General features: G+C 36.3%; 1 protein-coding gene across 3 annotated transcripts; it reads right to left on the reverse strand.

The window, feature by feature from the left end:
• Positions 1 to 180: 180 nt before the first annotated feature.
• Positions 181 to 12,475, reverse strand: LOC112176408 (DENN domain and WD repeat-containing protein SCD1). 3 transcript variants are annotated; one of them, XM_040510718.1, is made up of 31 exons: positions 12,117 to 12,473; positions 11,936 to 12,029; positions 11,379 to 11,580; positions 11,162 to 11,303; positions 10,936 to 11,036; positions 10,785 to 10,848; positions 10,335 to 10,448; positions 9,459 to 9,679; positions 8,874 to 8,928; positions 8,684 to 8,767; positions 8,188 to 8,383; positions 7,961 to 8,069; positions 7,413 to 7,476; positions 7,272 to 7,316; positions 6,246 to 6,321; positions 6,044 to 6,117; positions 5,898 to 5,948; positions 5,458 to 5,615; positions 4,831 to 4,878; positions 4,129 to 4,186; positions 3,927 to 4,010; positions 3,514 to 3,772; positions 3,239 to 3,393; positions 3,078 to 3,142; positions 2,723 to 2,846; positions 2,055 to 2,236; positions 1,873 to 1,944; positions 1,611 to 1,771; positions 1,423 to 1,464; positions 706 to 914; positions 181 to 506 (listed from the first exon to the last, which is right to left on the reverse strand). In XM_040510718.1, the coding sequence occupies exons 1-31, from the start codon at positions 12,288 to 12,290 to the stop codon at positions 411 to 413; spliced, it is 3,579 nt and encodes a 1,192-aa protein (XP_040366652.1). In that variant the 5' UTR covers positions 12,291 to 12,473; the 3' UTR covers positions 181 to 410. The 3 variants fall into 3 exon arrangements, with proteins under 3 accessions (XP_040366652.1, XP_024170082.1, XP_040366653.1); XM_024314314.2 differs by having other exon boundaries at positions 3,239 to 3,438; positions 12,117 to 12,470; XM_040510719.1 differs by lacking the exons at positions 181 to 506; positions 706 to 914; positions 1,423 to 1,464; ... (1 more) ...; positions 1,873 to 1,944; positions 2,055 to 2,236 and adding an exon at positions 2,458 to 2,623 and having other exon boundaries at positions 3,239 to 3,438; positions 12,117 to 12,475.

Consider the following 12,475-nt stretch of genomic DNA (forward strand, 5'->3'; position numbering starts at 1 on the left):
TGCACTTATTTCCTAAGTAGGAGTGTTAGTGAACCCTCGAATGTGAATACAAGATATTTTGTTCCAGTTATCTCCTGTTCTACTTTCGGTCATAGTTTGCAGTCGGCAAAATATGTGAGCTGTTTCCGGTTCCAAACCTAAACACATCAAATACCTGAGAAGAAAAAAAAAAGGTTCACGGGAATGAAAGATATCATACTGACATGAATATACACTATCAAGCAAGAATACACCATTCATATACAACAGTACAGGGGGCAACATTGCCCCCTTGTTCTTCCGTTTTTGGAAATTCCGTAAGTAGGTACAACCAGACAACTTTGATCTATTTCCACATATTGTTTTTTTGTTTTCAAAATTACCTATGACATTCACTATTCATATTCAAACAAAATACACAAATGCAAGACTTAGATGTTTATGGTGGCTTCCCATAGCCGAAGCTGGCCCTTGCGATCACCACTGCATATCCTTTTTCTCTCAAGGTCTGTAGCAACGCATCTTACCTGGATAGCAAAAGAAAGGGGGGAGAAACTAATCATCAACCACCAAATCAATAAACTATCTGCCTAATCATTTATCACCAAATACATAATGCTAAAGGAACCGACTATTATGATCAGAAAGAAATCAAAAAGCATATTTGCTTCTAAGAATGATGTTGCCCCAGTGCAGCAAAAGCAAAGCACTGAGTATATTGCGTACCACAGCAGCTGTTCTTTGTGGTGTTCGGTATAGTTGCCACCCAGCCATTTTTGATCCCGTACTAGAGAAGCCGCCAAGTTTCTCTTGAGGCCGATGAAAAAGAGACATGGAATTATCAGCTGCTCCGATTCCTAACCAATGTTCCGCAGCATTGATGGACAATATAGCAGCAGTGTGAACAGTAACATTTTTTACACATCTTATACCTCCTGCATATACATAACAGTTAGTTGCACGCAGAAAAATAAACCGAATCTAGCATAATGTTCAATGTTGGTTGAATCATCCCCAAACATAGCAATAGCTTTATGAATATGCATAAATATCAATTGACTTGTTCAAAAGTCCACATCCATATACAAGCATAAAATAATACTGAGTATTCACTCAAATTCATTCATAAACTTTTATATTTTTAATTAGTATATTATATCAACTTACAATAGTGGTAAGTCAAAAACACAGTTTAGGGCTAAATAAAAAATCGATTACCAAGGTAGACTGAACTTATTAGTTTGCTGATTTATTTTTACCTACTGAAGTGAATATTAATCATCCCTTGACTTTTCAGTGAAGTCTCTGCCTCTGATTATTGAAAAACTAAATATCTATACATTTTTTCTTTGAAGTGGGAGAAGATAAATACTTAGACTAAACCCATAGAAAATTAATATCAAAGAATAAGAGAAAACAAGGGTCAAGAGACTGCTAATGTACCTTCCACATTTTCCCAAAAGCGAAGTAAGCCATCCGTTGAACCTGGAATCAGAGATCAGATATTACAGTTCTTATTCATATTGGCTGAAGTGTGAAAAGTTAGCTACCAAAAAGGAACCTAGAAAATTAATGATAAATCATGCAAACCAGAGTAGCGTGCATAAACGAGTTTTACATACAATACATACCTGTGATTATTCCTCTGTCAAGTGTGGAGTACTCAACGGATAATATTGGGCCAGCATGGCATGCAAGAACAGCATCACATGTTCCTCTGGAAATGGACCACATTCTTGCAGTCCAATCGTCACTACCAGTAACCACTGTGTCCCCCACCATTCTAATTGACCTATATTGGCATACATATTTGGCTTACTTAATGCTAATCAAGAATAAACAGGCTTAAGAAGAAGAAGAAGGAAAAAAAAATGGTAAGCTTCTTTAGCTCACCGGATCCATTTTGTGTGCCCTAGAAGCTTGTGCATTTGCCTACCGGCACGAATGTCCCAAATGTTAGCAATGCTGATAAAAAAAGAACTCAAATGGATTAATTTCAAGGATTTAGTTGGACAAATTATTTTATTTCAAAATTTAAAGAAGCAATGGATCATTGTGAATTTCAATGTACATACGCATCTCTACCACCAGCAGCTAGGATTCCTGTGGAGTCATCATATTCCATGCATAGGACGGCACTAGAGCAACGACCAACAGTTGCCACACAAGTATCAGTTCTAACATCCCACATTTTAACAGTTCCATCATGAGCAGCAGTAAGGACACGTTCCCCTGACAGCATGCGAGCACAGCTAATCTACAAGGCCCGACAACATCTACTAAGTTTTCATGTATTCCTAGTATGAAATATCAATGCTGATGGAAATAATGGTCATTTTCTTGTGGCATATACCCCTAAACCCAACACTCTAAACCTTTCATCACATATAGTGACAACTATGATCACAAAAGTTATCTCACCACCAAAGTGATAACAAAAAAGGTAAAAAAACAATACAAAGATAAACTGAGAGCGCATGGTAAATATAAGAGGACACCTCTTCAGCCAGTTCATGTTTTATGTTTCAACTTCATTGGTACACGTTCCAGATGAAACAATTGAGTATGTCTGTTTGATTATCTTTGGAGTCTATGCTTTCCTTCTTGGTTTAAGGATAGAACTATAACAGTGATTAAATTGCGCCTACAAAATATGTTGCCTACTGTCAATTAAACTCTCCGCTCTGCAGAAACCTCTGTGGTCAGACAACTAGTAACGTAAGAAGCAAATAAGTAAGCTAACCTGTGCATCATGGCCTTTCAACTCTTCTAGAAGCTGAGTAGTTTGCTTATCCCATACTAAAACAGATTGATCATCTGATCCAGATACCACCTTTCCTCGATCCGAACTTATTGCACGGATGGTTCTACAAATAAGGCCAAAACCAAAAGAATGAGAGAAAGGAAACAAAGCTAACTCTGATTAGTCATTACAGCAAATGGTACAGCCGTTAAAAAGAAAGTGTAAAATGGAACCCACTGGCATTAACAATAATTTATACTATTGTTATTTGTTTTATTTGTTGTGTTTAAATTGGTTATCTTATCTGTACAATAATGATAGCAATAACAACAAGAATAGTAAAAAGAGAACCTACCTTGTGTGTCCTTTCAGGGTTGCCCGGAGTTCGTTACCACGAAAACTAGGATCCCAGATCTTAACCTGAAAGATTGCTGAAAGAATTAATATAACTCTTTATAGGATAGACTCTTGTGAATGGAGTAATATGATAGAAGCAACAAAAAATGCGAAGCTCACTGTGCAGTCTGTGCTCCCACTGATGAAAAAACCTGCGTCTTCACGGTCACCCACTAGATCCCAAACTTCCCTCCTTGTTACACAATGTAGAGCAGTGATAGGACCAGTATGGCCTCTAAGTACTCGAACATTGGTTTGGGTTTTCTTCTGTCCAGCTGCAGATAATTCTCGTTTACGAGATGTCCCATTTTCATTTGTAGCTTCATGACAAGAAATTATGGTGATGAATCGAAAAAACATAAAATGCAAGCAACTAATTTTAGCAACTGAAATACCTGAAGAGCCACCATCAGAAGTCCATTTGCGAACACGACTGAAAGAGTTTAATCTGGTTGAATTATCCCTGCTGAACATGCTCTGAACCCAGCTCCTCCCAACACCGGAGGCCTCGGCAGGTTGCTGACTCTCAACTGCGGCATCTTTTGAACGTGGAGATGCTAATCCATGAGACATGGATTGGGCCTTGAAAGAACTGATTCCCCAGTAACCAATTCGTAGTTGTTGAACATGCGACAATAACCCCCTCAGCTTTATCTGAAAACCAGTGAAAAAGTTAAGAAACATCATCAGTTTATGAATTCAAGTGGAAAAGTGAAAGAAGAGGAAGGGGCAATAAAATAAAATAAAAAACACAAGGATACTACTGTAACTTGAGTAGAAACCAAAAGGAAACAAAAAATTTACTTACAAATTGTGTGTATCCAATGTTGTTCTTCTCAGCTATTGTTTCAATCATGTACCATGCATCAAGATCAGGAAGTCCTAGTCCAGCCTTCATGATGATATAAACCAAATTTGTTATTATTAGTCTTTTATGCTCATATTACAGAAAGTAAAGGAAATAATTAAGAGGTGCCAGGAAAAGTATAAATAGAGAAGAAATACAGAACCATGTGTAATTCCACCAAAGATAGCTGATCAGTCACCAAAGAGGCATAGTTGGCCGACCTGTAACAACAATAGATGATAACAGTAAGCAAATACTACTTTGCAACAGATAACATTTCACATGGCACCCTAGAAGTTTCTTGTTTCTTGTGCACTAAGCAGGAGAGTAAATAATATTGTGGCATAGTGATCTAAATGACAACAAAAGAAAAAGAAATACTTATATAGTATCCTCAGCTTCAATGGTACATTTTAATGTCAAAATTCTTAGTAACTAGATTCTTGATGTTTGTAAATAATGGTATTTTCAAGACAAATAATGAATTATTCACTGTTTTTCTGATTAGTCTTGGTTTTCCTAACAATCTACCCAAAAAAAAAAAGTGTATGGGAGTAGGAATTGACAGATATTGGGACCAAATTGTACTGTGTCAATTTCAATTTAATTGGTTGAATAAAAAAATTTCATTGAACAAATCAAACATGACTAACTACGCAGTGGGGCAAGACCACCTTAAGGCTATGAACATTTAATCGCTATAATTTGCATTATGTGCACCCAAAAGCCCGTCCAATTTATGAGATGTTTAAACTTACAGACACCGCATAAGTGTGCACTCATGCAATCACAAAATATCGGATAGATCATAAGTGCAGAACACAGGATGGAGTAGTCTAAAAAATAAATAGTCTAAAATTCTTACTTGTTTGAAGACCGTTCCATTAGACAGTCAAAGTAGCTTTCCCAGAAACTGCAATGATAAAAAAATAAATGATCAGTTTTTCATTAGGAGGGGGGAGGGGGGGAGACCGATAAACATTAGATAGAGAGTTCTCTAACATAAACAGTGAACCATCAGCCCACTTTGTAATTAACTAATAGGACAATTAAACTGTAGGGCAATTAGAATAGGATGAGATGGCAAATTTTAGATAAGTTTAGGTTTCATGTGCTGCTAGCATGTTTCTTATCAATAATATATCATTCATTCGTTCCTCTCACAATTCTTATATATCCCTGCACTGATGATGAATTCCAACAAAACCATTCGGTTTACTTAGTTACACCTGATATTATATAATAGTTCTGTAGCTCTGAACACCAAAGGAGACTGAAACTGTAATGACTTATTCCATGTTCTGCAACTGATCGACACATATAAGACCTTTTTTTTTTCAATTTGAGGTTTGACCTAAGCATTAAAATTGATAATGTGATGGTCCAACAAGAAGAATTAACAACTGGTTTTTAAAACGGATAAGCAAAACTTATAGACCATCACAATCAGTTGTTTGAAGAAACTGGGGCCCAATGACTTGTAACAACATACCGTAATTCCTCCCAAATGGACAAAGATATAAGATGACGCTGAACATAATCTGAAACATTATTTCCATCCTTCTTAAACATTTCAGCAGACACTTCAAGGGCATCTCTGATGGTCATCCAATCATTTCTGGACGTTGCACGACTGATAGCTGTTTTCAGCTGAACTTAAACATAAATTAGTGTCCAGAAAAGAAATAACAGCTTAACAAAAATTACAGTTTATACTCAAAACTGTGTGTAGGACGAAACTGTTATCTAGTTTTAAAATGGGAACAGGACATGTTTTTTCCTGAACTACAAAGTATCAACACTAGGTAAAAGAAATGATAAAATCGGTGAAGAACAATTGAAAACATAGCTATGGCTTTTAATGTTGCAAAATCTCAAACTGTTATTATTCCTAAATCAGATCTCTTTTGAATATTGAGTTTGAATTTGTACCAGTTCCTTCACAGCGATGAATTGTTCTTCAGTCAACTGACAGTGCCATCCCTGAGAGCATATAAAACCACTATTAATATACTTAATGCTTTATGGATACTTCTGGAAGGCAGAGAGAACCATGAATGCTTTCAAGAGCAACATACCGAATTTATGTGCTCCCTTATACATTCAACAAACCCACTGCCACCAATTCCTTCTGCATCAGATTCAATTAAAGCTGCAGAGACAATATATTAATGGACAGGCCCGTTGGAAAGGTCAAGCAAAATATACTTTCAAGAACTAGACATCAGAAGTTTGCCTCATCATAAGACACATGAGAGTTCATTACTCAAAGAGGCATACCAAGGATTGTTCCATATTCAAATGAAGAGAGAGGATCATCAGTAGGTCCCAGTTTTAGAAGACGCAGCCACAGACCCTGCTCATCAAACATAATTACATTATTTTTTTTAATAGAACATAATTACATTATTATATACCAAGAATTGTAATTGTCAAAAGGACATCCATTAGCATTAAGCAACACCCAGAAGAATCAAGACCATCAATCCTATATTTCTAATTCTCTTTTGCTTGTAATCTTGAAAACTAATCAGAAATCAAATCATTTACATTTTTTAAAGACTGTCTTACTAAAATCAATGAATAGTGACTAAATAGACCAGAGTTTGGTGTACCACATTAAACAAACGATGTAGCAGTTGATGGGCATTTATACATTTAACAATACTAAAGGGACCAAAAGATTGCAGGCCAATGTTTAAAATGCCCCACCATGCGGTACCAAAATGTGGTCTGCTGAGCATTGTCCAAAATAAAATTTATAAACCTTTAGAACATTGATAACATTATCATAAAAAACAATGGTGGACCCCCATTCTAACAGTTTAAGTTTCCTGAAACAGTGGTAAACAAAGGGTTGAGATATGAAAAACCGTTAAATCCCGAGTACATATCTCTGCAACTGCATACTAAATATGGCCTATATTTACTATGTAGGTAATATTTACTAAAATAGTATTATTGATTCACAGTTATGTTGTCAATATTTCTGGAATAAAAATTAATAATAATAAACTCCTATAAGCTGATAGTTTAGCACCGTTAACTACATAATTTTTTTTATAACTACATAATTTTTTTTTACATCGGGTCAATATTTCTTTCAAAAGAAATGATAATAAACTACTAGTATAAGGTCATAATTTGCATGATTAATGATGTACATTAATTTATTTTGATCCAATCTGTAAAACCAATAACAGATTAATAATGTAAAACAGGACAACAATGGCCAAACACAAATGCACATAAGTATGTAAATTTAACCCCAAAAATAAAAAATAAAATAAAATAAAAACACTGTACCTGCAGCTTAACTTTTATGTCCAAAACCATACATTCCCTTTCAGCCTGAATAACCATTAACCAATATTACATTAGTTAATGAAAGCTCTAAAGTACAAATACACCTTAGTGGATAACATGTTGAAGGAGTATAGGACTTACAGCCCGCTCCAATGGAGTTAGAGTTTCAGATTTGGGGTCTTTACCAGGAAGGACAGAAGGTGAGCTGAGAGAGAACGAAGGAAAATTAGAAACAGCATTAAGATGTATTTTAATCAGCCTGCAACTCTAAAAAGCAATTTTATTCATCATATTCAACTTCAAATGGCCATCTCTTTTGGCTCCCTTGCGAGCCACGATGAATGTAACTAGAGTCCAAAATCCAATTACTCCAGTACTCCCAAATGAATGCAAGAGAAGATTTATTACATATATTGCCACCATTATTTACCATGCATCAAACTACTTGCGTGCAAACTACTCCTATGAAATGTGATTGCCTTTACTGTATAGCAGGAATTGGTAGCGAAGGTTTGTAACAATTCTTTACTGTCTATGGATCCAATTACAATTTGTCTCCTATAGTTTTCAGATATTTCAAAGATTCCCACATCCCTTACAGCTCTAAAGCATATTTATTTCCAGATTGACTGAAAACAACAATCATGAACAAAATGTGATATTCATCTACAATAGCGTACAATTTATACCTAGCAGATAAACCACTTGCTGCAGCAAGAATTTGCTTCCTCTTTTCTTCTTCCTCTTCTGTCCTAATGTTTGAGGGAAACCTGTCATAAGTGTATGTACCACCTGACCCTAAGAATCCAGAGAAAAGGAGATAAAAATAAACACCATAGCAAACTTAAACTATCTGGAATATTTTCTTCTCTTCATATATCTTGGAATCTTAGATCAACAGCAACATCAAATGTACCTGATGTTCCCACATCTGTATCCGCAATTGTTATAATCTCAGGCTCAACTGAATTTGAAGGAAGAATTGAAATAGGATTTTGTCCCCTTCCCAGTGCATCTTGTAACTTGTCAAGTAGATTATTGTTGTTTTCATCAGAACCCAAACCTCTTTCCAGATAATCCATGAAACCATGTGATTCCAAAAATTGTGTCAACTGTAAATACCAACAAAGAAATAAGTATACCACTAGCAGCGAAAGGTCATATTTTCAAAAAAATTAAAAGCAAAATTAATAAGTGATCCTAATAATTAAAAAAAATTGCATTATGCACACGCATATTTTCCTTCTGACTGACAATTAAGAATAGTAATTAAATAACAATTACAACTAATAATCACAATTACAACTAGAGTGGTAATAACAACTACTATAATCATGAGTATAGCTATTATATGTAACCCATAATTAATCAAAACAATCAAAGATCAAGAGGGGTGCTATGAACAAGAATACCATGGGTTCTGGGGGTTGCTGAGTTGACCGAGAGCGCATCTTCAAGAATGCTTGAACATTGAAGACGTGAGTAGCAGAAAGTTCCTTCGGGTCAAGAACAATTTAACCAAATAAATTTCAAGGAATCTATAAATATGAACTATTAAAACCAATTCACGTAACATCGGAAATAAGATAAAGAGCTTCATACTATGAAGTTCCGATAGCCACTTAAAAGTGATGCAAAGAACTTTAAGAACACTAGCCTGCACAAGAAATCAAAGGCAAGGAATAAGAACCCAAGCTATAATGTTGCATACAAAGTATAATCTGTTCATATGAGTACTTACCATTGAAATATATATATAAACGAGAAATTGCTATCTAAGGATATACTGCATGTCTAATCAAAGAAAGGCATTTCTAGTTCATATTCCAAAATAAGTGGAAAAGACTAACATCAAAAGAGTGTATTCTTGGATTGCTTTGAAATTCTGAAGATAATATTATAATTAAATGCTCTCAAATGTGTAGAGGCACTGATTTAACTATTTGGTGCTTCTGATTATGTGGAGGTACTGAGTTAAGCAAGGAAAAAAAATGGTGGGGTTGGTCGTCATCTTATAACAGAACTTCAACTAGACAATAGAAGTGTTGCTCTTACAAGGCATCAACATCATAGATTTTACATGGACAAGAAAATGACACCATCCATCAAATCATTCTACCGAAGTACTTATACAATTGAGGGAAGTAATAAGGACTCATAAAGATTTGACTTGGCACCCAACCTTACCTAAGTTGTAGGTCATGATCCTCTCCCCAAGGTTTGTTGCCAAGTTTAGGATATTGCTCGGATGAACTGAAAAGAGCATCCTTCATCAGATCTATCCCCACAACATTGGGATACAATAGCTGCGTTATTTCCTGACGCAAACAGCTTAGTTCTGGCTCAGGAATAGAAGGTATATCTTCTGTTGTTGTGATACGATTGAACTCAAGGTCCACAATAACTACCTAGAACCATAGCGAAAGACAACAAAACAAACAATACACCAGTTTAGTTTCTTGTGTGGTAAGAATTTGCAATCTTTAAAGACCCTGAAAGTAGAATTCACAGAAAACAAAAACAAAACAACCCGGGAAAAATGCAGTTTGAGGGATTTGCAAAGCTGTAAAGAATATAAACGCGAAGCAACAAATACCATACCATGATGGATACTTGCCCAAATACAAATAGAATCAAGAATCAGAATCAATTTAAAAGGGGATTCCCAACATATTGTTAGCATGAACGTTTCATATACATAATAGAAAAAAATTGTTTTCTCTTCATTATTTAAAGAAAATTTCTATTTCCCCCGTCGCATAACCAATTATTCATGATTAACTAGATCATTGATCTACAGAAAATATCCAAGTACCAAGTCCGCCCTCAATAAAAACCTCTTCAAAAGTAGAGGAAGCTCTTGGAAAGAGCAAAGAAAAACCCTGTTCTTCTTCTGTAAAGAATTCGTCCAATATTTTAGGACCTAATCTTACCCAAAAAAAAAATGCGTAGAGTAGTTTTATGTTTGCTAAAATAGATAAAATACAGAAAACATAAAAACTACAAATATATTTTTCAACAAATATGTATAAACAAAAATGCAGTTTCTTGAAAAGAACTTACACCATCCATTGCTAGAGTAGATGTATCAACACCAGAATGAAGACCCATCATATACGGCGTAGGGGCATCAATATAGTCTACTCCACTGAAAAAGAGTAACGGAATGTAGACTTGCTTCCACATAAAAAAACATGCACAAATTAGACAAGAGTCAAAAACAAGAAGTATCAGAAAATACTAAAGAATTATCAATTTCATTATTCAAATATAGATATATTTGAAAAGAGAAAAGCTATATTCTTTGGAGAAGAAATGAAATCTTTAATAAAGAAATAAAGGAGATCATAATACAAAATGGACAAGAAGTCCATCATGCACAAAAGACCTAAAGCAAAAAGAAAGCCCACTAACCCAGCCTAAGCCTACAAGAAACAAACTAATTGAAGCATATGTGTTGAGCAACATCTTTGCCAGGGAAACAAAAAGCAGTTGACTACGAATGAAGCGTACCTGCCACCGAAATGGATAAATTAAATAGCAAATGGCTTCTGATGCAAGGGTCAAAAGTGAATATCTGCCAAAAGTAGGACAAAAAGTTAACTAAAGGACGCGGGAGTACACAGCTGAGAAAGCAAGATGAGAACTTGTGTCAGATTCGTACTTGTGTGATCGGATCAAAATCCTCCTTTCAAGCAGCACGGCTGTGAAAAATTTAATTAAGTTGTCAACATCTAGACACTGTACCAACGGCTGAAATGATATCTGCATGAATGAAATGTAGTACATGACAACCACGTCAATATTCGACAGCAGCAACAAGTGCATTTACAACCAGCAAAATGTAGAAGCACACAACTGAGAAAGCAAGAAGTAGTTAGAGGCTGTACATCAACATAAGGGAGCCCATCCTTCGGTGGAGTCTCCACAGAAAGCAGACAATTGTCAATAGCAAACAAAACTCGATCTTTTCCAGGAGTAGGCAGAGGTACATTGGATACCATAGACGCAATAATATCCCATAATGGTTTGCTGTAAATGTTGCAGAAACGTCAAAGCAGCAGGAGTATCAAAGACCACCAAAACTTACCACCAAGAGATTCTTACCTGCTTCCACTAGAGGAAAAACACAGTGCAAACAACTCCTCCAGTACATTTTTAAGTAAACGGAGACTAGGTGACCGCGAAACTAGACAGATACATTTGTCAGCAAACGAATTTGCCGGTATACAATAAGCTTCAGCAATATCCTCACTGACCGGATCCCGGAAAGCAATGCAACTAACGTAGATTTTTGACCCATCACCCTCTGCACCAAATTACGAACCGCATTTAGAAAGAGTATTGCTAGGCTACATGCACTTAGAAAGAGTATTGCTAGGCTACATGCACGAAAACTAACTCTAGGAACAGAAGAAAAGATACCGAATGGCTCTATTTTAAGGTTTGTTTAAGCATACTAATCGAAACAACCACCTCATCTAATGGATCAAATTTCTGCTAAAGCTTTATCCTATACCTAATTAATCTTTGTTCTAGCTTCCAAGCAACAACTCCAACTTAAACTAGGAGATATCTCTATGCGATTCCTCCAGTTGAATAACAGTGAACGACATCGTTTAAGAGCACAATGCAAAGAGTCCAGAGCTCAAGGGCATGCATACCAGTTAGAACAATGGGATAGCTCCGTGGAAACGTCGTCGCATCACTGGAATCAAATCCTGAGGAGTAGAACGAAACGCCAGCCGGCAACACACACTGAAAAACCACAAATGAAATTGAACACAGCCGATTCCGGCGACAAAAAACAAAGCAAAAACCGGCGTCGTTTTTGGTACTACTTACGGTGGGGAGCTGAGGCGGCGGAGGAGGGTAGAGAGTGTGGTTGGCGGGAGGGAACTGGTCGAGCAAAGACGGCAGGTACATTTCGGCGAAGCCGTGGAAGCCTCTGGCGCCGTCGAGGGTTCGGATCTCCGGTCCGATACCGCAGACGACGAAGTGCTCGAAGATCTGAGCCATTAGATTGGATCAACGATCCACTCTCTCTCTCTCTCTCTCTCTCTCTCTCGAATCGGAGAGAGGGCTCTGAGATTGCTTATGATTCAATTCATTTCAATCTCGGGCTTATGATTCGTAGTGGTAAACTTGTAATGATTGTTTTACCAGAAGCAGAGTAAGTTTTCGGATCTTCATTATAACTGTAA

Source organism: Rosa chinensis, chromosome 7 (genome assembly GCF_002994745.2).
Source record: "Rosa chinensis cultivar Old Blush chromosome 7, RchiOBHm-V2, whole genome shotgun sequence".
NCBI classification, from domain to species: domain Eukaryota; kingdom Viridiplantae; phylum Streptophyta; class Magnoliopsida; order Rosales; family Rosaceae; genus Rosa; species Rosa chinensis.